Genomic DNA, 26,752 nt, shown 5'->3' with positions numbered 1-26,752 from the left:
TTATTTATTTATTTTTGAGAGAGAGAGAGCGCATGTGCACACAAGCAGGGGAGGGCAGAGACAGAGGGAGACACAATTTGAAGCAGGCTTCAGGCTCTGAGCTGTCAGCACAGAGCCCGATGAGGGGCTTGAACTCACGGACTGCGAGATTATGACCTGAGCTGAAATCGGGGGCTTAACCAACTGAGCCACCCAGGGGCCCCTAAGCATATGTTTGTAATTAAGTATATTTAAATTTGGGAACCCTGGGTGGCTCAGTCAGTTAAGTTTCCGACTCTTGATCTTGGCTCAGGCCACAATCTTCTGGTTCATGAGTTTGAGCCCCACATTGGGCTATGTACTGTCAGCACTTGCTTGGGATTCTCTCTCTCCCTCTCTGTCTCTCACCTGCTTGTGCTCTCTCAAAATAAATAAATAAACTTAAAAAAAAGTATATTTACATTGTTGTGCAATCAACTTCCAGAACTTTATTTTGCATAAATGAACCTCTAAATTCACTGAACAACAGCTCCCCAATTTACCCCTCCCTTTAATCCCTGGCAACCACAATTCTATTTTCTATGAATTTGACTTTAGAAATCTCATCTAAGTGGAATCACACAGTATTTGTCTTTTTGTGACTGGTGTATTTCACTTAGCATAATGTTCTCAAGGTTCACCCATGTTGTAGCCTGTGTCACAATTTTCTTATTTTTTAAGTCTGAATAATATTCCATTTTATGTACCACATTTTATTTATCCATTTATCTGTCATTGGACACTTGGGTTTCTTCCACCTTTTGGCTACTGTGAATAACGTTGCTATGACACATTGGTGTACAAATATTTCTTTGAGACCTTGGTTTCAATCTTTTAGCTTTATACCCAGAAGTGGAATTGCTGAATCACACAGTAATTATATTTTTAATTTTTTAAAGAAATATTGTTTTCCATAGTGGCCATCATTTTACATTCCTGCCAAAAGTGCACAAGAATTCCAATTTATCCACATCCTTTCCTGTTTTTTTTTTTTTTTTTTTTTTGATAATAGCCACCCTGATGGGTATGAGGTCATATATCTTATTGTGGCTTCAATTTATATTTCCCTAATAATCATTAGGGATTATTAATGTTGAGCATCTTCTCATATGCTTGATGGTCATTTGTATACCTTCTGTGGAAAACTGTGTATTCAATTCTTTTGCTTACTTTCTAATTTTTTTTCTGTTGTTGAGTTGTAGTTCTTTATATTTTCTGGATATTAACCCCTTATTATATAAAATATTTGCAAATATTGTCTTCCATTCTGTAGGTTGCCTTTTTACTCTGCTGATTGTGTTCTTTGATGCAGAGTAGTTTTAGATTTTTATGTGGTCCAATTTCTTTTTTTATTTTTAAATTTTCCTTTATTTATTTTGAAAGAGAGAGAGTGTGTGGGGGAGGGGTGGAGAGAGAGAGAGAATCTCAATCAGGCTCCGAGCTGCCAGTGCAGAGCCTGACGTGGGGCTTGATCTCACGAAATATGAGATCATGACCTGAGCTGAAATCAAGAGTCGAACACTTAATGAACTGAGCCACCCAGGCACCCCTGTGGTCCAATTTATTTCTACTTTTGTTGCATGTGCTTTTGGTATAATATCCAAGGAATCATTACCAAACCCAATACCATGAAGCTTTTCTCCTATGTTTTCTTCTAAGCATTTACAGTTTTAGGTCTTCTGTGTAGGGAAAAGTAGAATTTTAATGTGTAGCACTGAGGGAAGAGCTGTTTAGAGTGGAAAAGGAACAAAAGTATGTAGAATAATCATGAAAATTAGGAGACAAAGAACAGCTCAACCACATTAGAGGATAGGATTGCATGAAGTGAGAGAGTGGGAGCAGAAATAATTAGGTAGGTTGGATTAGGTGTGGTTAATAGAACAGAGATTGCAAATTTGATCCTCACACAAATTTCATTAGGCTTATACCACATTTAAAAACTTGCATTTCAAAAGTGAAAACATGGGTAAATTAAGAGTTATCAGTTTACGACTTCTCATGAAAAACCCAAAGATCGGAAAACATGGGGCCCACATTCCTGCTTAGCCATAATTGGCTGGAGCAGAACAACTGTCATCCCCTTAACTGGAACCATATGTTTTCTGATTGCCATAGTCCCCATCATTTTTTGTAGTTTCCTAGACCAACCATGTCACTTATTTAATGTCTTTTTTTTTTTTTTAATTTTTTTTTAGACATATATACATCTTCATTGTTAAGCTCAGGCATTCTGGACTTTATTAGCTCCGGGGAATCCTGAAGATAATTGAGTAGGAATGTTGAATGTCTATAGCTGTTTTCAATGGGAATTAATTCAACCATATTACTCTGACAGTTGCCTAGGCTCATATTCTCTTCTGACCTTATGAAGAATAAGAAGGAAATGAATATTAGATGGGCAGAATATTAGTATTAGGCTTCTTCCTATGTAGTACTGTTTGCTAAAGGAGAAAAACTTCATGACAAAAGGTTATGTCTTGGTGTGATTTATAATTTGTAAGTTCTGAAAACCTAATATTTTTTTAATGTTTATTTATTTTTGAGAGAGAGAGAGAGAGAGAGAGAGAGAGAGAGCGCACACAAGCAGGGGAGGGGCAGAGAGAGAGAAGGAGACACAGAATCTGAAGCAGGCTCCAGGCTCTGGCTGTCAGCACAGACCCTGACATGGGGCTTGAACCCACAGACTGTGAGATCATGACCTGAACCAAAGTCGGACAATTAACCGAGTCACCCACGCACCCCTGAAAACCTAATATGTTAGGGTAAAGTCTAGTTCATCTTGTACCGTTAAAGATATATGAGCTTTAAGGAGAAGAAAATCTCACCAGTTCTGTTATTTACCAGATTGATGGGAACTGTACTTTTCAGAAAAAGAAAAAATGTAGCTAACTCTCTGTTACAGATACTGCCCCAGTAGGCCAGTTTTTTTTTTTTTACAGGCAGATTCCTTTGTTTCTCTCCCTGGCTGTTTTGCTTTCATTGAGTGTCAGCACCTTGAGGTCAGAAGCTGCAATGTTCTATGACAGAGTCCTAGGAGATGTTCATTGAATGACTGGGGAAAGTCGAGATGTTCCTTCCTTTTGGGCACAGAAACTGTACTTCCCAGCGACTCCCTCATCTTTGGCTTTTCTCACTCTTTATCATCTAGAAATCATCAGGGTATGTCAGCATGAAGGAAATATTATTTCCTACCTTAACTCTGGTAACCTGGGTAGGCAAAATCCTTTGGGATGATATCATCCTTTAATTTTTTCCCCCTGAATTTTTATTTAAGTTCTAGTTAGTTAACACATAATATTGGTTTCAGGAGAACTTAGTAATTCATCATTTATATATAACACCTAAGTGCTCATCACAACAAGTGCCCTCCTTAATACCCATCACCCATTTAGCCCATCCCCTGCCCACTCCCCTCCTTCAATCCTCAGTTTGTTCTCTCTAGTTAAGAGTCTCTTGTGGTTTGCTTCCCTCTCTCTTTCTTTTTTCTTAGAAAATTTTTTTAAATGTTTATTTATTTTTGAGAGACAAAGAGAGACAGAGTGTGAGCAGGGGAGGGGCAGAGAGAGAGGGAGACACAATCTGAAGCAGGCTCCAGGCTCCGAGCTGTCAGCACAGAGCCCGATGTAGGTCTTGAGCTCAAGGACTGTGACATCATGACCTGAGCCAAAGTTGGTTGCTCAACTGCCTGAGGCACTCAGGCAGCCCTTCCCTTTTTATTTTTTTCCCCTTCCTCTGTGTTCATCTGTTTCTTAAATTACACGTGAGTGATGTCATATGGTATTTGTCTTTCTTTGACTTGTTTCACTTAATAAGTGAAATACACTCTAGCTCCATCCACGTCATCACAAATGGCAAGATTTCATTCTTTTTGATGGCTATTATTCCATTGTATATATACACCACATCTTCATTTATCCTTTCATCAGTCAATGGACATTTGGGCTCTTTCCATAATTTGGCTATTGTTGGTAATGCTGGTATAAACACCAGGGTTCACGTGCCCCTTTGAATCAGTATTTTTGTATCCTTTGGGTAAATATCTAGTGGTGCAATTGCTGGGCCATAGGGTAGTTGTATTTTTAACTTTTTAAGGAACCTCTATATTGTTTTCCAAAGTGGCTGCATCAGTTTGTATTCCCACCAACAGTGCAAGAGGGTTCCCCTTTCTTGGCATCCTTACCAACATATGTTGTTTCTTTTGTTAATTTTAGCTATTCTGACAGGTGTGAGGTGGTATCTCATTGTGGGTTTTGATCTGTATTTCTCTGATGATGAGAGACGTTGAGCATCTTTTCATGTGTCTGTTAGCCATCTGGATGTCTTCTGTGGAAAAATGTCTATTCATGTCTTCTGCCCATTTCTTAACTGGATTATTTGTTTTTTGGGTGCTGAGTTTGACAAGTTATTTACAGATTTTGGATACTAATCCTCTATCAGATATATCATTAGCCAAGATCTTCTCCCATTCCGTAGGCTGCCTTTGAATTTTGTTGATTGTTTCCTTCACATACAAATATGTGCAGAAGCTTTTTATCTTGATGAGCTCCCAATAGTTCATTTTTGCTTTTGTTTCCCTTGTCTCGGGAGACGTGTCTAGTAAGAAGTTGCTGTGGCCGAGGTCAAAGAGGTTGCTACCTGTTTTGTCCTTTAGGATTTTGATGATTTCCTGTCTCACATTTAGGTCTTTCATCCATTTTGAGTTTATTTTTGTGTATGGTGTAAGAAAGTGGTCCGGGTTCATTCTTCTGCACGTGCTGTCCAGTTTTCCTGACACCATTTGTTAAAGAGACTGTCTTTTTTCCATTGGTTATTCTTTCCCGCTTTGTTGAAGATTAGTTGGCTATACATTTGTGGGTCCTTTTCTGGGTTCTCTATTCCGTTCCATTGACCTATGTGTCTGGTTTTTGCCAGCACCACACTGTCTTGATGATTAGAGCTTTGTAATACTAGCTTTAAGCCCAGAATTATGATGCCTCCAGCTTTGTTTTCCTTTTTTAGGATTGCTTTGGCTATTCAGGGTCTTTTGTGGTTGCATACAAATTTTAGGGATGGCCCAGTCCTGAGGATCCCCAGTTCCTCTCTTGCTCCCTCCTGAGTAGTCTAGATTAATGATAATGGAAATATTTGCAGAAATTAAAAGGCTTACTCCCCTTTACACAATACCATTTTAGCTATTACTCATTTAGACCAACTAGTTATAATTTAAAAATATATGTACATCAACATGGATGGTTCTTTTGGAGCAGCAACAATGGAAATACACAGCAAAAACACTCACCCCCATCCCATTCCAGCAAGGCATGGATTCGAGAATGGGAGGGGGATTACAAGAATCAATATACATAGGCCCTAAGAGGAAAATACAAATATGTGACAACCACCTGTTCCTCTCATTGGTTTAGCTTGAGAATCAATCCAAAATATCAGAAAATTTTGCTAGCATCAACTTGATAGCAAGTTTTAATATTAAATTGTTTGACCCATATTCTGAAAAACCACTAAATACTCTGATTTCCAGTATCTCCTCTTTCCATAATATTTGCATCCATACGTATTTGAATTCATTTCTTCACTAACTCAACAAATATAACACCAAATATAACACTAACTCAACAAATATAACAAATATAGTCATTGGTCTCTTCACTTAGGAAATGGCAGTTCCATCCTTCCAGGCCTGTACTCCATCCTGTTCAGGCCAAACCCCTGGAATATGTTCCATTCCTCTTCTCTTGTATTCCACATCTAATCCAATCCACTCATTCCATAAATATTTTTTTGTGTGCCTACTATGTTCTAGGCCCTGGGATACATCAGGGAATATATCTATCAGGAAATACTGTTGATTCCATCTTCAGAATATATATGTAACCAAATTACTTTCCCCCACCTCCATTTCTACCTGCACTTCTTGTCTAACTGGTCTCCCTGCTTCTGCTCTTGCCTCATCCACTCCTTGCCAAGTCTATCCTATACACAGAAGCCAGGATAATCCTTTTAAAATTTAAATCAGATCACATCATGTCTCTGCTCAAATCCTCCAGTAGTTTCCTATGTCACTCAGGGTAAAAATCCAACTTTTACAATGCCCTTCAAGGCTTATATGATCTGTTACTACTGCACCTGTTTCCCCAACCCTGCCATTGGAACACGTTATTGCAGGGTCCTGGAATTGTGCACTGCAGAGCCTACGTGCCTGAATGTGATGGTCCTGTCTCCTAGTCTATGACTTTATCTCTTCCTATACTGCCCTTGCTCACTCTGGCTAATTTGCTTTTTCTCAAATACTGCAAGCATGCCTTTGTATAAAGGCATTTACACTTGCTCTGCCCTCTGCATGGAGTGTTCTTGCCCTAGATTATTCATGGCTTACACCCTTACCTCATTTTTTTCCTCAAATGTCCTTTATCAGCAAGGCCTTTCTAGCTTACCTTCTCCCACTTCCAGCATTCCTTATACCCTCTTTCCTTGTTCTTTTTTAAATCTGTAATCTCTGTCATACTATTATCTTATTTGTTTATTGCATACATCTCTTTACTAGAGTGTAAGTTCCATGAGGGTAGGGATTTTTGTCCTCAGCACGTAGAACAATGCTTGCACATGGTTGACACTGATAGTTTAAATGAATGGATACATGCATCCATTCATCCCTTCAGCAGATACCTACTATTTGCTAGGGACAGAGAATAAAGTCTTAAAAAAATGGTATGCCTACCCAGCTAGGTATGCCTAGCTGACAGACAAGTGGGACAAATTCATCCAAATTCAACTTTTCATGATCTGTGACAGAAGTCATCAAAATTAATAGGGTGGTATACACAAGAAACTAAATATCCCAGGAGGCAGGCATGTGTTAAATTTAGTTACGCCAATAGTCATCTAGCCAGAACCAAATGGGATGAAGGGCTGATTTCACTTAATTTGCTTGTGGGCCTATCCTAGGTGGTTTAGACCTGGTAGGCTGGTGTATAATTTATCTGCGGGGCTTATGGTCCCAGGATATAAGCTGGGTTCCACAGATAGGTACACTGGATAGATGGAAAGTGCTTTCGGGCTAGGACTTATATTTGGGGCCACCTCTTGTTTATTTTTTCCACTTAAAGAGCTTGACAAGTATACAGGTGCAGATTTGGCATTCGTGTGTTTTTTTTAGCAGATTTTTTTTGGGTCATTCCTGTACTTTAAAAAAAATTAAAATATAATTCACGTACCACAAAACTTACTGTTTTAAAAGTCTGAGTTCAGTGGTTTCTAGTATATTCACAAAGTTGCACAACCATATACTATCTACTTCCAAAAAAGTTTCATCACCTAGAAAGAAACCCTGTACCTCTAGCAGCTACTCCCATGTTCTCCTTTGGTTGCCTGTAGGTAACCACTAATCTGCCTTCTATCTCTATCAATTTGCCTATTCCTGACGTTTAATTTAGACAGAATAATATAATATGTGGCCTTTTTATCTGGCTTCTTTCACTTTGTGTAATGTTTTCAAGGTTCATCAATGTTGTGACATGTATCCGTGCATCATTCCTTTTTATGGCTGAACGATTATAGCTGTGCAGATAGGCCACATTTTGTATACCCATTTATCAGTTGATGGGCATTTGGATTGTCTTTACTTTTTGACTATTATGAGTCATGTTTCTATGAACACTCTTGTACAAGTTCTTGTGTGGACATAAGTTTTCATTTCTCTTGGGTCTTTCCCATGGAGTGGAATTTCCGGGTCATATGGTAACTAGGTTTCACATTTTGGGGACTGCCAAATTGTTTTGCACAGCAGCTGCGCCATTTTATATTCCCACCAGCAATATATGACGACTTCAATTTCTCCATACCCTCATTAACACTTGTAAGTCTCTTTTTTATTATAGTCATCCAAGTGGGTGTGAAGTGGTATCTTGTGGTTTTGATTTGCATTAAAAAAATTTTTTTTTAATGTTTATTCATTTCCTGAGAGAGAGAGACAGAGAGAGAGAGACAGAGTGTGAGCAGGGGAGGGGCAGAGAGAGAGGGAGACACAGAATCTGAAGCAGGTTACAGGCTCTGAGCTGTCAGCACAGAGCCTGATGCGGGGCTTGAACTCAGGAACCGTGAGGTCATGACCTGAGCCGAAGTTGGACGCTTAACCGACTAAGCTACCCAGGTGCCCCTCATTTGCATTTCTTGAATGACATATGATGTTGAACATCTTTTCATGTGTTTATTAGTCATTTTCATATCTTCTTTTGAGAAATATCTATTTAGATCTTTCGCCTGTTTTTAAGGTTGGGTTATTTGTCTTTTTATTGTTGAGTTATAAGGGCTCTTTATATAGGTCTTGGATACTAGACACTTATCAGATATATAATTTACAAACATTTTTTCCTATTCTGTGGCTTGTCTTTTCATTTTCTTGATGGTATCCTTTCAACCACAAAAGTTTGAATTTTGCAGCTAAAAGAGAATGAACGGATCTTAATCTAACTCACCTTTTTCATTTTTTAAAAGTGTTCATATTTTTTTACAGTTTCTTTTTTTACAGTTTATTTATTTTGAGAGAGGAAGGGAGGGAGAGAGGAGAGAGGGAGAGAGAGGAGAGGATGGGTGCGAGTTGGGGAGGGGCAGAGAGAGGAGAGAGAGAAACCCAAGCAGTCTCAGTGCTGTCAGCACAGAGCCCAACGTGGGGCTCCAACTCATAAAATGTGAGATCATGACCTGAGCCGAAATCAAAGTCAGATGCTTATCTGACTGAGCCACCCAGGCCCCCTGATTCACCTTTTTCATTTTACTGATAAGGACACTAAAGTCCAATGAGTTGAATTAATCTCTTCAGTGGCAGAGTTAGGAACACCTGCTTTATGTAATTGTGCTGTAAATTGCATCAAATAAGGTACCAGGTAACCAGAGATAAAAACAAATTCATCACAAATGAATCCATTAGAAAACAATGTAAAATATCAGATAGTCACATGTGATGGAGTGTGGTATGGACTACAAAAGCAAAAGGAGCTCAGAAAAACAACTGGAGAGATGATAGTGTACAGTCACCTAGCAAGAAGTAGACGGAGGGTAGTAACTGACAAAACTATGAGGGGAAAGGACTATGGGATTGAAATACAGGAGTCAAAGTATTAAATTCCTTCACACCAGGCCTCACACTCACCTTTAGCATCGTGTTCAGTTTTCATCAACTTGTGTAGTGGCGCGAGTCCTTTTGCTTATAGGATTAAGATTAAAGACAAGATTAAAAATCAAAATTATTTACATTTCTGATGTTTTGAAAAGTAGCATAGTAGGCTATTATAATTTTCTTCTAATTTTTCCTTAGATGAGTGGGGAAGTGAAGAAAATGTCAGTTACAGGTGATACATCTCTTGTATTTCTCAAAAGGTTTGATTCAAATTCTAGTTAGTTAATAGGGGCGCCTGGGTGGCTCGGTCGGTCGAGTGTCCGACTTCGGCTCAGGTCATGATCTTGCAATTTGTGAGTTCGAGCCCTGCGTTGGGCTCTGTGCTGAGAGCTCGGAGACTGCACCCTATTTCGGATTCTGTGTCTCCTTCTGTCTCTGCCCCTCCCCCACTGGTGCTCTGTCTCTCTCTATCAAAAATAAATAAAATAAAAAAAATTTTTTTAATTCCAGTTAGTTAACATACAGAGTTCTATTAGATTCAGGTATACAATATGGTGAGACTCCACACCTCCATACATCACCCGGTGCTGATCACAAGTGCACCCCTTCATCCCCAGTTGGTGATACACCTCTTGGTTCATACTGCCTCTTTTGGTGCCTCAGTGGATCAAACTCCAGAAAATTTTTTTCGAAAAGCATTATAGAGTTAACACTGAAGGCAAGACTGTTCATTCATCATCTTTCAGGATGAAAAGAAGTGAACAGGTTTTGCAAATTTGTTGACTCGAGGGGGATGGCCTGCTCCCTGTTTCATTTTCATTCGTGCTTTGGTTCTGAACTGTTCACCAAGTATATACCTTTTAATGGCATGGGTATTTCTTTCTAGTGAATTCTCCTGTGAACTGCACGCACAAAATATTTGTTATAATATTAACTACAAAATCTCCTCCCCTTGCCCTACCCCAACCTCTGGCCAGAACGACAACCGAACAAGTACTTTAAGAGTACTGATTCAATTCTCCCCTCCCCACCCCACAATGTCGGGTTTCTTTTTTTTTTTTTTTTTTTTTAAATTTTTTTTTTTTCAACGTTTATTTATTTTTGGGACAGAGAGAGACAGAGCATGAACGGGCGAGGGGCAGAGAGAGAGAGAGAGGGAGACACAGAATCGGAAACAGGCTCCAGGCTCTGAGCCATCAGCCCAGAGCCCGACGCGGGGCTCGAACTCACGGACCGCGAGATCGTGACCTGGTTGAAGTCGGACGCTCAACCGACTGCGCCACCCAGGCGCCCCCAATGTCGGGTTTCTATACACAAGGAGCTTAAATCAGGAGAAAAGTGCTGGATATAATGGCTCAATTCTCCAAGTATGGTCTAGTTTGGCCAGATAAAGCCAATAACGCACTATTTTAATACCAGGAAAGGTCAGTTGCAGGTTATGGGAACATGAAAAAGGTTTTGGTAGCACATTTTCAGGCTGTGAAGGCTATACAGGGTAATTTATCCTGGAGAAGGCAGTACCCATCAAGTAGATGTATTTTCTTTATGAGAAGGGAGAGATTAGTACTGACACAAGACACAGATGTGGGATTAAAAAACCCTACCAAACATCTTTATTCCCTCCCTTTCCCCTCATCCTTCTCCCCTCTATTGCTTGCTTCTTTTCCCTGCCTAGACATTAGTTTGCTAGAGGCATCCCGTTCCATTGTGGGAGGCTGCATGTGGCGCCATTCTGGTTGGGATAGTGACGTGGAAGATTTGTTTCTGTCAAGAGGCAGACTTTATTTGTACACAGCAGGTTTTTTTTACTGAATGTGTATTAGAGGTTTTCTATAGCCCTAATAAGTAGGGTTTTAGAAATTCTCATTCAGAACCCTACAACCCAAACAGCATCGCAGGCCAGAGTAGAATTTTGAATGTTCTCCGTCAAACGATATAAGTATTAGCAGGTCTTGAAGTTGTTCATATAGAAGGGTCATTTTCATGTTGTTTTGCTTAGTAACTGAAATTTGCTTTTATTCCTGAGAAAATTAGAAATGGCGAAATGGGAACTGGAGAGAAAAGATACTTACATGTAAAAAGTGCCATTATCTAAACAACGAGTGTATCTAGTCATCAGAAATTTGTAAGTAAAAACTTTAATCATTAGTAGTATGTATTTGAATGTACAGAAATGTCAATACAATGTTCAGAAATAAAATATGTTCCCTTAATACCGACATCTATAAAGGAAACTTAAGAAGTGGATATGGAAAACAGTATGGAGGTTCCTCAAAAAATTAAAAGTAGAACTACCCTATGGCCCAGCAATTACACTACTAGGTATTTACCCAAAGGAGACAAAAATACTGATTTGAAGGGGCACATGAACCCCAATATTTATAGCAGCATTATCTATAATAGCCAAATTATGGAAAGAACCCAAACGTCTATTGACTGATGAATGGATAAAGAAGATGTGAGATACATACATACATATATATATATAAAACAGAATATTAGTCATCAAAAAGAATGAAATCCTGGCATTTGCAAATGATGTGGAAGGAGCTAGAGTGCATTAGGCTAAGTGAAATAAGTCAGTCAGAAAAAGACAAATACCATATGATATCACTCATATGTGGGATTTAAGAAACACAACAGATGAACATAGGGGAAGGGAAGGACAAATAAGATAAAAACAGGGAGGAAAACCATAAAAGGCTCTTAAACACAGAGAACAAACTGAGGGTTGCTGGAGGGGTGGGGGATGGGCTAAATTGGTGATGGGCATTAAGGAGGGCACTTGTGATGAGCACTGGGTGTTATATGTAAGTGATGAATCACTGAATTTTATTCCTGGAATCATTATTACAACTATATGTTAACTATAGAATTTAAATAAAAAGTTGAAAAAAAAGAGTGCACTTATCATGATGAGCATTGAGTAATGTATAGAAATGTTGAACTGCTATATTGTATACCTGAAACTAATATAACACTGTATGTTAACTACTTTGGGATTAAGATAAAAAGCTTAATAATAAATAAAACAAAACTCCAAATTAAAAAAAAAGAAGTGGACATTGAGTAGTAATATTTGGGGAATTTGTGGAATAGACACTACTGTTGGAAATTTCTAAAATGAGGAAATGTACTTTTAATGTCTACATTTTCTTTAAAGCACTGTGGACTTCACAGAATAAAATATATTTTGGAACGGGCTTACGTAGTGAAGAAAGCAGTGGGACAGCAGGATGGGCATGTGAAACATTTATGTGTGATAGAGACTAGACGGGAAGAAAAAAAAGGCAACACTACTAGGAAAACAAGTGGAAGCAGGAATGAAAGAAATGTAATCTCTTATAGAGACAGGGAGAAGAGAAGAACAGGGAAAAAGAAGAAATGAAAGAGGAGAAAGAAGAAGAATGGAAAAGTAAGCAGGGGGACTGGGAAGCTGTGCTTTCTTAGCTTTGCGAAAGGCTGATTTGCAGAACTCCCTCGTGTGCCCTGGGGTTTTGCATAGTTTTACATAACTACTTCTTCAGAGTGGCCCAGATTGGGAGGGGTATTATGAGAATGACCTCAATACAGCTGCTAGGGTTAGTGAATCTTCAATTATCAAGAAAGCAGGAGACTAGAACCTTTATTAGTCAATCAAGAAGCATTTATTGAGCACATACTATACTCAAAAACCAGGCTTGCTAAAAGCAGGAACTTTGTCCCTTTTCATTGCTGAATTTCTTTCTTTTTTATAGTGCTTGGGGACTCAATAAATGCTTATTGATGAACACTGATCTTATTATACATGATCTAGAGGATTGCTTCTGTATCTCTAAATTCAGCATCAGGATTTTAAATGCTGGGATTAAAAACTACCAGACAGACATTTTTGAAAGTTTTCTGGCATCAGCGACAGAAACAGCAATATATGGGATAGAATGGGACCTATTCAGAGGATTTTTTTTCTTTTATAAATAGTAAAATACAACAGGACTCATTTGGAAATGTTAAGTGTGGGTGTCTAGAATTCAAATTTATCTTCTCTTATTAAGATTCATTTTGTAGATACTTACATAAAATACCTTAAATTATTCTTAAATTCTTTTTGAAACACAATCAGGCTTTCAAAGACATCAATTTTTACAAAATCGTTCTTGTTGAAGAATGCTGGCACAGAGAGCAAATCAAAATTATTTTAGAAGTACAGATTGAGGTTGTGTGGGGGAGCAAGGGGACCGAAGACAAGTTTTACCTTGCCTCTCTTGGAAAGTTTCATAGCATCGTTTTCAAACTTACCACTTATTATTTTCTAAGTAAGTACAGACTGTGGCATTTGGCATTGGAAAACTTATTTTAGAAATAAATATGCTGGGGCGCCTGGGTGGCTCAGTTGGTTAAGTGTCTGACTCTTGGTTTTGGCTCAGGTCATGATCTCATGGTTTCATGAGTTCAAGCCACACGTCTTGGGTTTTGGGCTGGCAGCACAGAACCTGCTTGAGAGTCTCTCTCTTCCCCTCTCTCTCTGCCCCTCCCCCACTTGCACTGTTTCTGTCTCTCTCAAAATAAACAAACAAAAAAATTAATATGCTAAGAGACCTGCAAACAAAATGTACTAAGGTTATATGCTAAATTTCACAGGCATCTAAAAAGGAATTTTTTTTTTTTTTAAATCAACGTTTATTTATTTTGGGGACAGAGAGAGACAGAGCATGAACGGGGGAGGGGCAGAGAGAGAGGGAGACACAGAATTGGAAACAGGCTCCAGGCTCTGAGCCATCAGCCCAGAGCCCGACGCGGGGCTCGAACTCACGGACCGCGAGATCGTGACCTGGCTGAAGTCGGACGCCTAACCGACTGCGCCACCCAGGTGCCCCTAAAAAGGAATTTTAGGTCATTAGACATACCAATCAGTAGGCAAGATTTTTAAAAAAATTTTTTTTATTTATTTTTGAGAGAGAGAGAGCATGAGCGAATGGGGGAGGGTCAGAGAGAGAGAGAGAGAGAGAGAGTAAGAATCTCAAGCAGGCTCCATGCTGTCAGTGCAGAGCCCGACTCAGGGCTTCAACCCACAAACTGTGAGATCATGATCAATAGGTAAAATTTTAATATTAATACGAAAATGGAAAAGTACTTTGAAAGTATGACTTTAAAGCTAAATGCACAAAAATTGTGTGTATAAGGAAATAAAATTGGGGGTGAGAAAAATTATAGATTATCATTGGGTGATACAATTAAGAATTATTAACATTTTCCTTTTTCATTCTTTCATTTTTTCATTATAGAAACTTTCGATAATGAAAAACAGAACTTTTCTATAATGAATATGTATTACTTTTATAACCAAAGAAACACATGTAAAAATAGATGCATAGCACCAGATTATCCATTTTTATAAATTGAATCATAAATTTCCACTCACGTTTAAACTTCTTCAGGCTCGCCATTATTGAAGGCACTCTAACCTTCCCATTTCCTGTAAAACATTTGAATCGGATACAGAGAAAGTCACATTAAAAACTCATAAAAACTGATAAAAGTTGTGAAGTGATTAAAATGACATGGTAGCCTGGACTTTGTCCGTGAGTTAGAAGGACTAGAGAGACTGGTTTGCTTGGGACTTGGATTCATTTTTCCCTCCGGTGAGGATGATGGAGCACAGGAAAACTCTTCAGTGAGACAAAACTCTCTACGTCTTCAACACAGCTCCTCTCTTCTGTGTTTCAAGGTCTGACACTCCAAAGGTGACAGGTGGAAAAGGGATATTATAAAAAGAACCAGGGCTCAACTCTGGCAGCATCTTTTCCAAACTCAGATCTACATTATTTTAGAAACAAAGATATGAAGAGAATATGTTGGCCAAGTGCTCAGAGTTGGAATAGGGAGAGAAGGAGCTGCTGTATGTTTTCTTCTAACAAGTACTTCTTGAGAATGAATACATGTGAGGTGTGTATTTGTCCTCTTAAGGACACAGAGTGTGCTTCTCTGGCTAGAACCATCTTCCCGTACTTGTTCAGCTTAGGGTCTTCTCCAGGAAACCCCAGTCTTGGCTAAATCCTCCCTTAGCACCTTCTGCATACACATAGCACCTTTTTTAGGTGATGAAAATGTTCTAGAATGACTGTGGTGATAGCTGCCCTTATCTGTGAATACTAAAAACCATTGAATTATATACTTAAATGGATAAATTGTTTGGTATGTGAAGTATATTTCAATAAGGCTGTTAAAAATGTTGGTTTGAAAAAAAGGAATAGGGGCACTAGGGTGGCTCAGTTGGTTAAGTACCTCTTTTTTTTTTTTTTTAACATTTTTATTTATTTTTGAGAGACGGAGTGCAAGCGGGGGAGGCGCAGAGAGAGAATGAGACACAGAATCCGAAGTAGGCTCCAGGCTCTGAGCTGTCAGCACAGAGCCTGATGCGGGGCTCGAACTCATGAACCATGAGATCATGACCTGAGCCAAAGTTGGACGCTCAACTGACTGAGCCACTCAGGTGCTCTAAGTATCTGACTCTTGATTTTGGCTCCGGTCATGATCTCACAGCTTGTGAGCTGATAGCACAGAACCTACTTGGGGTTCTCTCCCTCGTTCTCTGCCCCTCCCCTGCACTCTTTATTTCTCTCTCAAAAATAAACACTAAAAAAATAGAATGAGTTTTATAGCATAATATCATTTAAGGAAATTAAATACCACACACATGGAATTTTTTAAAACATTTTCTTAATGTTTTTTTTTTTGAGGCGGGGGGAAGAGAGAGGGGCAGAGACAGAGGGAGACAGAATCTGAAGCAGGCTTCAGGCTCTGAGCTGTCAGCACAGAACCTGACTCAGGTCTCGAACTCATGGACTGTGAGATCATGACCCAAGCCCAAGTGGGACGCTTAACCTTAACCCACTGAGCCACCCAGGCACCCCCCCCCCACACACATTGAATTTTTAAAAGGATACATACCTATCTAAAATAGACATGAGGAAGGTAGATTGAAGAATATATATTAGATATAATACAGAATTTACCTCCTGAAACAAATATTACACTATATGTTAACTAACTAGAATTTAAGTAAGAATTTGACAGGGGCGCCTGGGTGGCTCAGTCGGTTAAGCATCCGACTTTGGCTCAGGTCATGATCTCGCAGTCCCTGAGTTCGAGCCCCGCATCAGGCTCTGTGCTGACAGCTCAGAGCCTGGAGCCTGTTTCAAATTCTGTGTCTCCCTCTCTCTCTGACCCTCCCCCATTCATGCTGTCTCTCCCTGTCTCAAAAATAAATAAACGTTAAAAAAAAATTAAAAAAAAAAAAGTAAGAATTTGACAAAGAAAAAGCATAAAGTTTGCAAGTACCAAAAAAATAAAGATAAAAAAGAGAATGTACCTATGATGGAGGGAAGGAGCTAGGAATGGAAATGGGAGGTAAAGGGGAAAATAATAAAATGAAACACAAAGAGTCTTTGCATGGGCCAATGATGATAGTGCGCCATACTGAGGAGTTTGATTAGCTCACTGTGTGCATCTGATGTTTAAGAAAAAGTCCACTCTTCAAAAAAAGTTTAAGATGCTGGTGGAAAAGGAAGAAATATTTAACAGGCAGCTGGAAACACAGCGGTGACAAAGAATAATTCAGGGAACAAAGGTTTTCAAACATTTTGGTCTCAGGGCATCTTTAAATTCTTAAAAATTTTTGATAACCTCCCAGAGGTTTATGTGGGTTATAATTATCATTAGATATTAAAACTGAGAAATTTTTTAAAAATGAGAAAACATTTTTTAAAATGTTTATTTATTTTTGAGAGAGTAGGAGCAGGGAAGGGCAGGGAGGGAGACAGATACTGAAGCAGGCTCCAGGTTCTGAGCTGTCAGCATATGAGATCATGACCTGAGCCAAAGTTGGAGGCTTAACCAACTGAGCCACCCAGCGGCCCCTAAAAAATATAAAAAAAATTTTTTTTTCAATGGTTATTTTTTTTTAACGTTTATTTATTTTTGAGACAGAGAAAGACACAGCATGAACGGGGGAGGGGCAGAGAGAGAGGGAGACACAGAATCGGAAGCAAGCTCCAGGCTCTGAGCCATCAGCCTAGAGCCCGACGCGGGGCTCGAACTCGCGGACCGCGAAATCCTGACCTGAGCCGAAGTCGGACGCTTAACCGACTGAGCCACCCAGGCGCCCCATAAAATAGCAATAAATCCAGTACATGTTAACATACTTTTATCCTAGCCACTAAACCACCAGGGAACCTGTTAACATACTTTTAAATGAAAAATATGTATCAGTTAAAAATGAAAAATTAAAGCATTAACATTTAGTGGGAAAGGAAGTATTATTGACTGAATGTTTATGTCCCCCCATAAGCCCCCTAATTCATATATTAAAATCCTATCCCCAATGTGATGTTATTAGGGGGCTGGGTTCTGAGGAGGTGATTAGTATAGGATGAGATCATGAAGGCAGACCTTCATGAACGGGATTAGTGCCCCTCTGAGTCAGGAGAGAGCCTGGTGCTCTGAGCTCTCTGCCCTGCGAGGATACCATGAGAAATTGACAATCTGCAGCCCAGGAGAACGTTCTAGCTGGAACTCAACCATGCTGGCACCGTGATCTCAGGACGTCTGGCCCCAGAACTGAGAGAAATAAATTTCTGTTGTTCATAAGCCACCCAGTCTATGGTATTTTTGTTATAGCAGCCTGAGCTAAAATAGCAATGTTTTACATTTTTGCGAATCTCTTTAATGTCTGGCTTAATAGAAGACAGCTGGGATTCTCAGTCTGTTTCTGAATTTAGTTTGCTGAGATGTGTTTTTTTGGTTGAAGAAAATCTGGCCTCATAGACTCAGGTAGTCAGAAAAGAAATATTTTCATACGTTTTTCAGTATATCCTGTGGATATATCATGTAGCTTATTGAAAAAGCTATTGTATACTTGTGAGTGAATGAGAGTGATGAAGGCAAATAATGTTTTAGAGTTATTTTAAAGTTTCTGGGGTGCCTGGATGGCTCAGTCAGTTAAGCATCCAACTTCGGCTCAGGTCATGATCCTACGGGTTCATGGGTTCAAGCCCCGCCTTGGGCTCTGTGCTGACAGCTCAGAGCCTGGAACCTGCTTCACATTCTGGGTCTCCCTCTCTCTCTGCCCCTTCCCTGCTTGCGCGTGCTCTCTTTCTCTCAAACCTAAATAAACATTAAAAAAAAAAAGTGTCAGATCATTTCTAAAAAAAAAAAAAAAAAGTTTCAAACTCATGGACCTCCCAAGAGAGAGGGGTCCCTGGACTGTCATTTGAGAGCTGCTGTCATAGAGAGTTGGTAACTAAAGCAATGATCAGGGAGCCATATAATCGAAGGGTGGAAGGAACTAAAACTAAGAAGACAGAAATAAACCCTCGGTTGTTCCCACGTTGGGAACCTTGAATAAGTGAAGCTGGTAAAGGAGTCATTAGTGATTTCGGATTCTGGGGGCTATTTTGGTAGAGTCACGGCTATGTGAGCGAGGAAGCCAATTGCAAGGATTCAAAGAATGTGAACCTAGGAAGCAGAAGTGGCTTCCTAGAGACAATTAAAAAGAGGGTTGAGAAAGGAATGAGGGGTGGATGGTCATAATTATCAGGCAGAAGAGCCAGGGGAAGGTAGGTCTTTAAAAGGGATGGGAGAAAAATAAAGAAAAAATAAAAGGAGTGGGGGAGGGGTGCCTGGGTGGCTCAGTTGGTTAAGCGTCCAACTCTTGATCTTGGCTCAGGTCTTGATCTCACAGTTGTGGGCCTGAACCCTGAGTTGGGCTCTGTGAGCTGAGAGTGTGGAGCCTGCTTGGGATTCTTTCTCTCCCCCTCTCTCTGCCCCTCCCTTGATCTCTGTCTGTCTGTCTCTCTCTCAAAATAAATAAACTTAAAAAAAAAAAGACAAGGATCATTTCTGAGGATCTTACATATAGGATAACAAAGACACACTTCTGGGAAGATGAGAATTTTTCTCACCTTTAACTGTCAAATGAGGCATCAGCTCCTTCATATCATCTTCTGTGAGCTCGATCCCTTCACTGGCTAGAAAGGTGTCCAAGTCCTGGATATCAATCACCTCTCCTTACAAAAATTAAGAAATAAATTATGTAAATATTATAGAACTATCTATGAAGGATGAAAAATGCTATCTTATATATACTACACTTATATATACTTACTTATATATACTTATATATACTATTATCCACGGGTGCCCAGAATTAACAGGAGGGTCAGAAAAAAGTTCTGTGTCTTTAATTCTGGCGGCTACAAAAAGGAAAGTACACTATGGGTCAGGAATCGACTGGTGAGTTATTGCAAAATCCATAGCAAATTAAGCCACATATAAGGATTTGGCTTTATTTTTACCCTTTCTCCTACCCTGCTTGAAAATTCAGTGTGTTTCTGTAGACCAGTCTTAAAAATTTTATTTTCATTTGAAAATATTTGCTTGTAGCTTGCTTCTGTGATCACTATGCATTCCAAGAATTTTATTCATCTCAACACAGAAGTAATTTTTCCTCATTCACTGTAAAAAGAATGCAGCAACGTTAAAGATTAATATAAAAGGGGAAAAAATAGAATTCTGCCACCCTACCACAAAACGATTTGTAGTTTTTCATATTCCATTTCTGGACTCTGACAATAAGGCTGTACTTTTACTATGTGGAAATCTAATATCCACACCGTTCTGTATTCTGCTTTTCAACCTAATATTATGTCGTTAACATATTTCCAAGTTACCACGTAATCTTTACAGTTAATTTCAACACGTGATATCTCAGTGGCCTAATAGGCCAGGGTATATGTAGTCATTCCTCTACTGTTAGATATTTAGGCTGTTTCAAATTTCTCTGAAGGTCTTTGGGTAGAGACTTTTTTCTTTTATTCAGCTATATTATTGCCAGAGGATAAATTTCTGGGAGTGGGGTTCATGGAGAAAAGGAATGTTTCTTTGGCTCTTGATCTTTTACTGTGGTGAAGAACTCTTTGGGGGAAAACTGAGAATATTATGGGAATTTATATGTTAACACATATTAACTATATATTAACTACACATATTAACTGTTTGCCCAAGTTCAGAAGCATCCATAAAAGTACACATATGAAAGAACTGAAACATATGTGAAGGGGAAATATTATTCTCTACCAATTATAAAATATGAAGATGTTATTTACAATATCCTTTTATCACAGCTTGGAACTTACCCTTTATGCAACTGACAGCATTCATCAAATCATTCAGACCAACGGTTCTATCATCTGTAAGGCAAGGGCAATAAACTTCAGAATAAGACAAGCTGGCATAACTGAGACCCACAAAATTTACGATACCTAAGTTCGGAAACTGTGAAGACCATGAAAAGTCAGTAATTTTTTCCCCAAATTTTCCTTAGAATTTTATGGACTTAACTTCAGAGATAACAGTGTTATCTTAGAAATGAAGAAAGCTTTCAATCTGTAATGAATCATTCTTATATCTTCCTTTTTCTTTGCTTTAGAGGCCACCAGAGTAAGATTAAACTAAGAAGTATTGGTTACAGGTAAGTATAGGGAAAAAGGACAAATGAACCTGACCCTGAGTATTTTTTTTTTTAATTTAGTCAGTTAATCAACAGATATTTAAGGGGGTGGCTTTTATGTGCCAGCCACTTTGCTAGGCTTTGGGGATACGAAAGTAAACCAGCTGGCCGGGTTCTTGCTGTCAAGGAGTGTACGTACAATCTCACAGAGGGAAACAGGCAATTAGCATATAAACAAATAAACAAAAAGGATCATTTTAAGTACTATTAAAATGTCATTGAAATAAAATAGGGTTATATAATAAAGAGCAATGGTAAGATTGCTTTAGATGGGGAAGTCAGGGGTGGCCTCTCTGAGGACTATTTGGGTTGAAGCCTGAATGACAAGAAGGAATGTTCCAAGTTGAAAGACAGTACGAGGGACAGCCCTAAGAATGGGATGAATTTGATGTGACTGAGAGGCAGAGAAAAGGCTGGTGTGCATGGGCCAAATCATGCAGGGAATTGTAGGCCCCCATGATAAATGTGGGGTTTTATTCTGGTTGTAACGGAAGGTCACTGGAAGCCTCGAAGAAGGGGGAGTAATTTAACTGGATTTTAGCTTTGAAAAGATCATTCTGGCTGATGTGCACAGGATGGGGAAACTGGAAGGATGGGGACTAGACAGGAGACTGTTTCAGTGGCCCAGGAAAGAGATCCTGGTGACTTGGGCTATGGTTGCAGCAGTGGAGGCAGTGATAAGTGGATGAGTTCTGGACATATTTTCCAGGTGGAGCCTAGATTTAAACGTGTGATGTAAGGGAAAGGAGAAATTAAGGAAGAAAACTATTTGTCCCCTTCCCTAACCCTCCTTCCCCTCTTTCTCCATCAACAGGGTAGATGGGATGACATTATTGACATGGGACTAAATGTCATTACTAAATGTCATTACTAGAAAGCCTCAAACCTTTTTAGGGGAATTAATCAATATTTTATTAAATTTATGGTGCCTTTTGGACATCAAAGTGGAGGTCTCAAATAGCTAGTTTGAGATACCATTCCTGACTTAGGATGGTTGAGCTGGAGAAATAAATTTGCTTTTATCAGCTTTAAGAAGTCATCTGACCCAATGAGACTGGATGCAATCCCCTAGGAAGAAGGTGCAGATAAAAACAACCAACCAACCAAATAAAGAGCCAAGGTTCTACTTCTGGACCCTTCATTATTTAGAGAGCTTGCAGGGGAAAAAGAGCCAGAAACTGAAAAGGAAACTGAAAAGAAGCTCCCAGTAAGGAAAGAAAAAAATTAGGTGAGTATGGGGCTTCAAAAGTCTGTAGAAAAAAAATTTTTAATAAAGATGGGTTAGTCACTATGTCAAACGCTGCTGAGATAGCAAGTGAAATAACAGAGACGTGACCATGAACCTTGGCAAGAGAGAGAGGTCACTGATGATTGAGAGCTGGTTTGGTTCCATGGCAGGGAACGAGTGCTCAAGAGTGAATGGGGGTGAAGAACAAGAGACAAAGAGTCACCACAAATGTTAGGGATTTTTTTGAGGTATAGTCGACACACAATGTTATATTAGTTTCAGGTGTACAACAGAATGATCCGACAAGTTTATACATTATGCTATGCTCAATGTAGCTATGATCAGTCACCAGACAACGCTAAGTAATGACAACTTTTTGAGAGGTTCTGCTTGTGAAGAGGAACTAAGGGATAGAATGGTCACTGGCAGGGGACAAGGGGAATAGAAAAGCATTATCAGCATGCCAATGGAATACATAGAGAGACACTGTAGAGAGGGAGAAATTGATGGTGCAGGAGAGAAAGGGGGAAAATTGTAGGAGTTGAGTCCTTGAGAAGGCAAGTGGAGGTGAGATCCAGGCCACAAGTGGAAGGGCCAGCCCACAATGGGAGCTGAGATTCCACATGGCTGGTGAGCAACTGGGGTTGGAATTCTGTACTCTGTCCTGCTACAGCGCATGTTCAACAGCATTAGTCATCATATTCAGTTGGTGAATGGGGTAATGTCACAGCAATGTGAATGGTGTGTTGGTTCACACGGATTTTTTTCCTAAGTGAAAGAATTAGAATTATGAACTTCAGCAGGAAAAGAAAAAATTCTAGGTTGGCTACGGCAGGGGCCTTTTCAGCCCTATTTTCATAAAATAATTAATATAGGAAGAGATACTTGTAATATAGGAAGGGGAAGGAGGTTCACTGGCTCAGAAATCTACTTCCATCTATGTTATTTCAGAACTGCAAGCCAGCTTTTCAACTCTTTCTTTATGGGTGTGGGTGTGCATTTTTTAATAGTCTCCAGCCACTCAGGTATTTACCCGGGCTATCTACTCTTCCTCACACAGTATCACTTACTGCTTTTGTTAGTTTTCTGGTTACACATTTTGACTGGACTTCTCCAATTTTCCCTATGAGCTCAGTTACTTTAGTGGGCAATTAAAATTTTTTTTTAATGTTTATTTTTTTTTAATTTTTTTAAACGTTTATTTATTTTTGAGACAGAGAGAGACAGAGCATGAACAGGGGAGGGGCAGAGAGAGAGGGAGACACAGAATCGGAAACAGGCTCCAGGCTCTGAGCTGTCAGCACAGAGCCTGACGCAGGGCTCAAACTCACAGACCATGAGATCATGACCTGAGCCGAAGTCGGACGCTTAACTGACCACGCCACCCAGGCGCCCCTAATGTTTATTTATTTCTGAGAGAGAGACAGCGAGTGAGTGGGGTAAGGGCAGAGAGAGACAAGACACAGAATCTGAAGAAGGCTCCAGGCTCTGAGCTGCCAGCACAGAGCCTGATGTGGGGCTTGAACTCATGGACTGGGAGATCATGACCTGAGCTGTAGTTGGACCCGCGTAACCCACTGAGCCATCCAGGTGCCCCTAGTGGGCAATTTAAATTTTACAGAACAGGAGGTTTTTCAGGCATTCCTCCATTGTGTTATGGCAGAAATGTCTGCACGGTAAATAAACTGGAAAGGTAATCGTCAGAGAGTGGGTACGTGAAATAGAGTTTTTGGGGATGATGAAGTATAAGGTGGGGACAAGGTGTAGGTCATCACCATGTGAGTAGCAGTTAAGGGACAGGAGTGAAAGATGATTGAAATTAAGGAAGTCAATGAACAGGAGGTCAGGGTGTTTAGATGGGTGACTTATATCAGGAGTTAAATAATATTTAATCAAGATTTCTTAACCTGGGGCCTATGTACCCTCTAATGATAGAATTCAGGGAGTCCTTGAGCTTGAATGGGAAAAAAATACAGTGGACCCTTGAACAACATGGGTTTGAACTGCACTTATATATGGACTCTTTTGATAAATACAGTACTGTAAATATATTTTTTTCTTTCTTATGATTTTTTTTTTAATTAAGTAGGTTCCACAGCCAACGTGGGGCATGAACTCATGACCCTGAGATCAAGAGTTGCATGTTCTACTGACTCAGCCAGCCAGGCACCCCAATCTTATGATTTTCTTAATAACATTTTCTTTTCTCTAGCTTATTTTATTGTAAGAATATAGCATATAATACATATAACATGTAAAATATTTGTTAATTGACTTATGTTATTGGTAAGGCTTCCAGTCAACAGTAGGCTATTAGTAGTTACATTCTGACTGTACAGGGGGCTGGTGCCTCTAACTCCCACAATGTCCCATCTTTATTTTCACTAACCACTCACTTAAATTTAGCATTTTCTTCAATTATTAATGCAGGCAACAAACCACAGTTGAAGTAGTAAAACCTATGACTTAGCCATTAATACAAATCACTGACATTTTGGATATTATATGGTAGCTCTTGCAAATATATTGAAAAGTTACTTAGGCTCATCACTACTTTATTTCTTTAATTAATTTATTATTATTATTTAAATGTTTATTTATTTTTGAGAGAGAGAGAGAGGGAGACACAGAATCTGAAGCAGGTTCCAGGCTCTGAGCTGTCAGCACAGAGCCCAATGTGGGGCTCGAACCTATGAACCGCAAGATTGTGACCTGAGCCAAAGTCAGACACTTAACCGACTGAGCCACCCAGGCACCCCTTTTTTATATTTATTTTTTGAGACAGAGAAAGAGAGAGAGAAGTGGGGTTCACCTGAAGCAGGGTTTGAGCTCATCCATGTGGGATTCAAACTCACGAACCATGAGATAATGACCTGAGCTGGAGTCAGATGCTTAAATGACTGAGCCACCCAGGCGCCCTACTCATCACTACTTTAAAATTCTAACAATTATTACATCTACTACTAGAACTTGTTAAATGTGTTATTAAGCACTAATAATTGATATCTTTAATGTTTTGATAAATTTAGTTCCTTCATAATCTTACTTATTATATTTTAGGCATTTAAAAATATTATACTCAGAAGTGATCCATTCATCAGACTGTCAAAGGGGTCTATGGCACAGTAAAGTCACAAGCCCTGATCTGCATGGAAGTTATGGAAGTTGCCAAGAATAAGAAGAGGAGTAGTGAAGGACGAAGACGTGAGCCCAGTGCTATTTCTTACCAAATGCTCTGGTTGCATCTCACCTATTTATTTATATAAAGGTCATATTTAGTAAACAAATATTTATTCGATTAGGACTTATATTTTCACGATGGCAAAATTAATTCATAGGTCATGGAATTTCTTTTCTTCTTCCTTCTGTTCTTCCCCAGCATCTCCTCCATATTCCTTGTCACCTTCACCGTCACCACCATCATCATGACTAACATTTACGGAGTCTTCTAGACATTGATTAAGTACTTTGCAGGTTTTATCTATATTGATTTCAGAGAAAGAAGTGACCCTAGAGAATTATTTAGTTCAACTTCCCATTTAACATGGGAAGACACTAACATTCAGTAGGGTTAAATTATTTGTTAGCAATTTAGTGGCAGAACAGGGACCAGGCCTCAGCACAAAGAAAAGCTACACTACAGATGAGGCATATTGGCTAGATTCACCAGGGGAAAAGGGAATCCCCCCCGCCCGCCACAGATACTGCTAAATGATTTTTCTAAGACCATCTCTAGCAGTGGCAAACTCTTACCTGTCAGTGAGTCCCTCTCCTCATACCCTCGCCAGAACTGGATATTATCAATCTTGCTAATTTTTGCCTGTCAATGAGTGAAAATAATACTGTATTTTTTTAATTTGTATTTTCATGACTATTGGTGAGGTCAGACATCTTTTATGTTACTGGGCAATTATATTGCTCTTTTATGAATTATCTATTTGTGTACTTAACTTTTTCTACTCTCAGTATGTTTTATAAATGTGTGAGGGCTCTTTCTACCATTGGGGTACTAGCTCTTTGTCTTGCAATCATTCTCTGCTAACTCATCATTTGATTTCCGACTTTGTTAATTTTTCTCTTAAATGTTTCCATATAAAAAATTTAATGTTTATTTATTTTAGAGAGAGAGAGAGAGAGAGAGCATGAGTTGGGGAGGGGCAGAGAGAGAGAGAGACACATACAGGATCTGAAACAAGCTCCAGGCTCTGAGCTGTCAGCACAGAGCCCAACGCAGGGCTTGAACTCCAGAACAGCGAGATCATGACCTAGGCTGAAGTTGGGGGCTTAACCAACTGAGATACCCCGGTGTCCCCAACATGTTCCCTTATAAATGAGGTATAAAATTTCACTTTTCTTTCAGTGACTTACTTGTATGGCAGTGAAGGCATGGCTAAGTTTTACAAGTAGTATCCCCAACATATATATTTTTAAATTTATTTATTTATTGAGACTGAGAGATAGAGATAGAGACAGATAGAGGGAGAACGCATTTATGACCAGGGGAGGGGCAGAGAGAGAGAAACTCAAGGAGGCTCTGTACTGTCAGCACAGAGCCCAACTTGGGGCTTGATCCCATGAACTGTGAGATCATGACCTGAGACCATTTCAAGAGTCGGATGCTCAGGGTGCCTGGATGGCTCAGTTGGTTGAGTGTCCAACTTTGGCTCAGGTTATAATCTCGTGGTCCGTGAGTTTGAGGCCCACATCGTGCTTGCTGCTGTTTCGTATCCTCTGTCCTCTTCTCTCTCTGCCCCTCCCCTGCTCATGCTTTCTCTCTAAAAAAATAAATAAAACATTAAAAAAAAAATAGAGTCGGATGTTCAACCTACTGACCCACCCAGGTGCC

The 26,752-nt window shown here is 39.4% G+C and overlaps 1 protein-coding gene across 6 annotated transcripts in view; it reads right to left on the bottom strand.

Moving 5' to 3' along the window:
- EFCAB3 (EF-hand calcium binding domain 3) overlaps positions 1-26,752 on the bottom strand; it is a 235,506-nt gene that overhangs the window by 33,278 nt on the left and 175,476 nt on the right. For 5 of the 6 annotated variants that reach the window (XM_086687646.1, XM_086687641.1, XM_086687645.1 and 2 more), the window contains 4 exons: positions 20,305-20,358; positions 19,072-19,176; positions 14,532-14,585; positions 9,164-9,217 (listed from right to left, as the gene is read on the bottom strand). In XM_086687646.1, the coding sequence (XP_086543772.1) occupies positions 9,164-9,217; positions 14,532-14,585; positions 19,072-19,176; positions 20,305-20,358 (267 nt within the window). The remainder of the gene's footprint in view (positions 1-9,163; positions 9,218-14,531; positions 14,586-19,071; positions 19,177-20,304; positions 20,359-26,752) is intronic. The other variant, XM_086687643.1, reaches the window with a different exon arrangement.

This window comes from Puma concolor, chromosome E1 (genome assembly GCF_028749965.1).
Source record: "Puma concolor isolate L17-30 chromosome E1, mPumCon1.1.hap2, whole genome shotgun sequence".
In the NCBI taxonomy this organism is placed as follows: Eukaryota; Metazoa; Chordata; class Mammalia; order Carnivora; family Felidae; genus Puma; species Puma concolor.
Note: the sequence above shows the minus strand (reverse complement) of the source record. Positions and strands in the feature narration are given on the sequence as shown.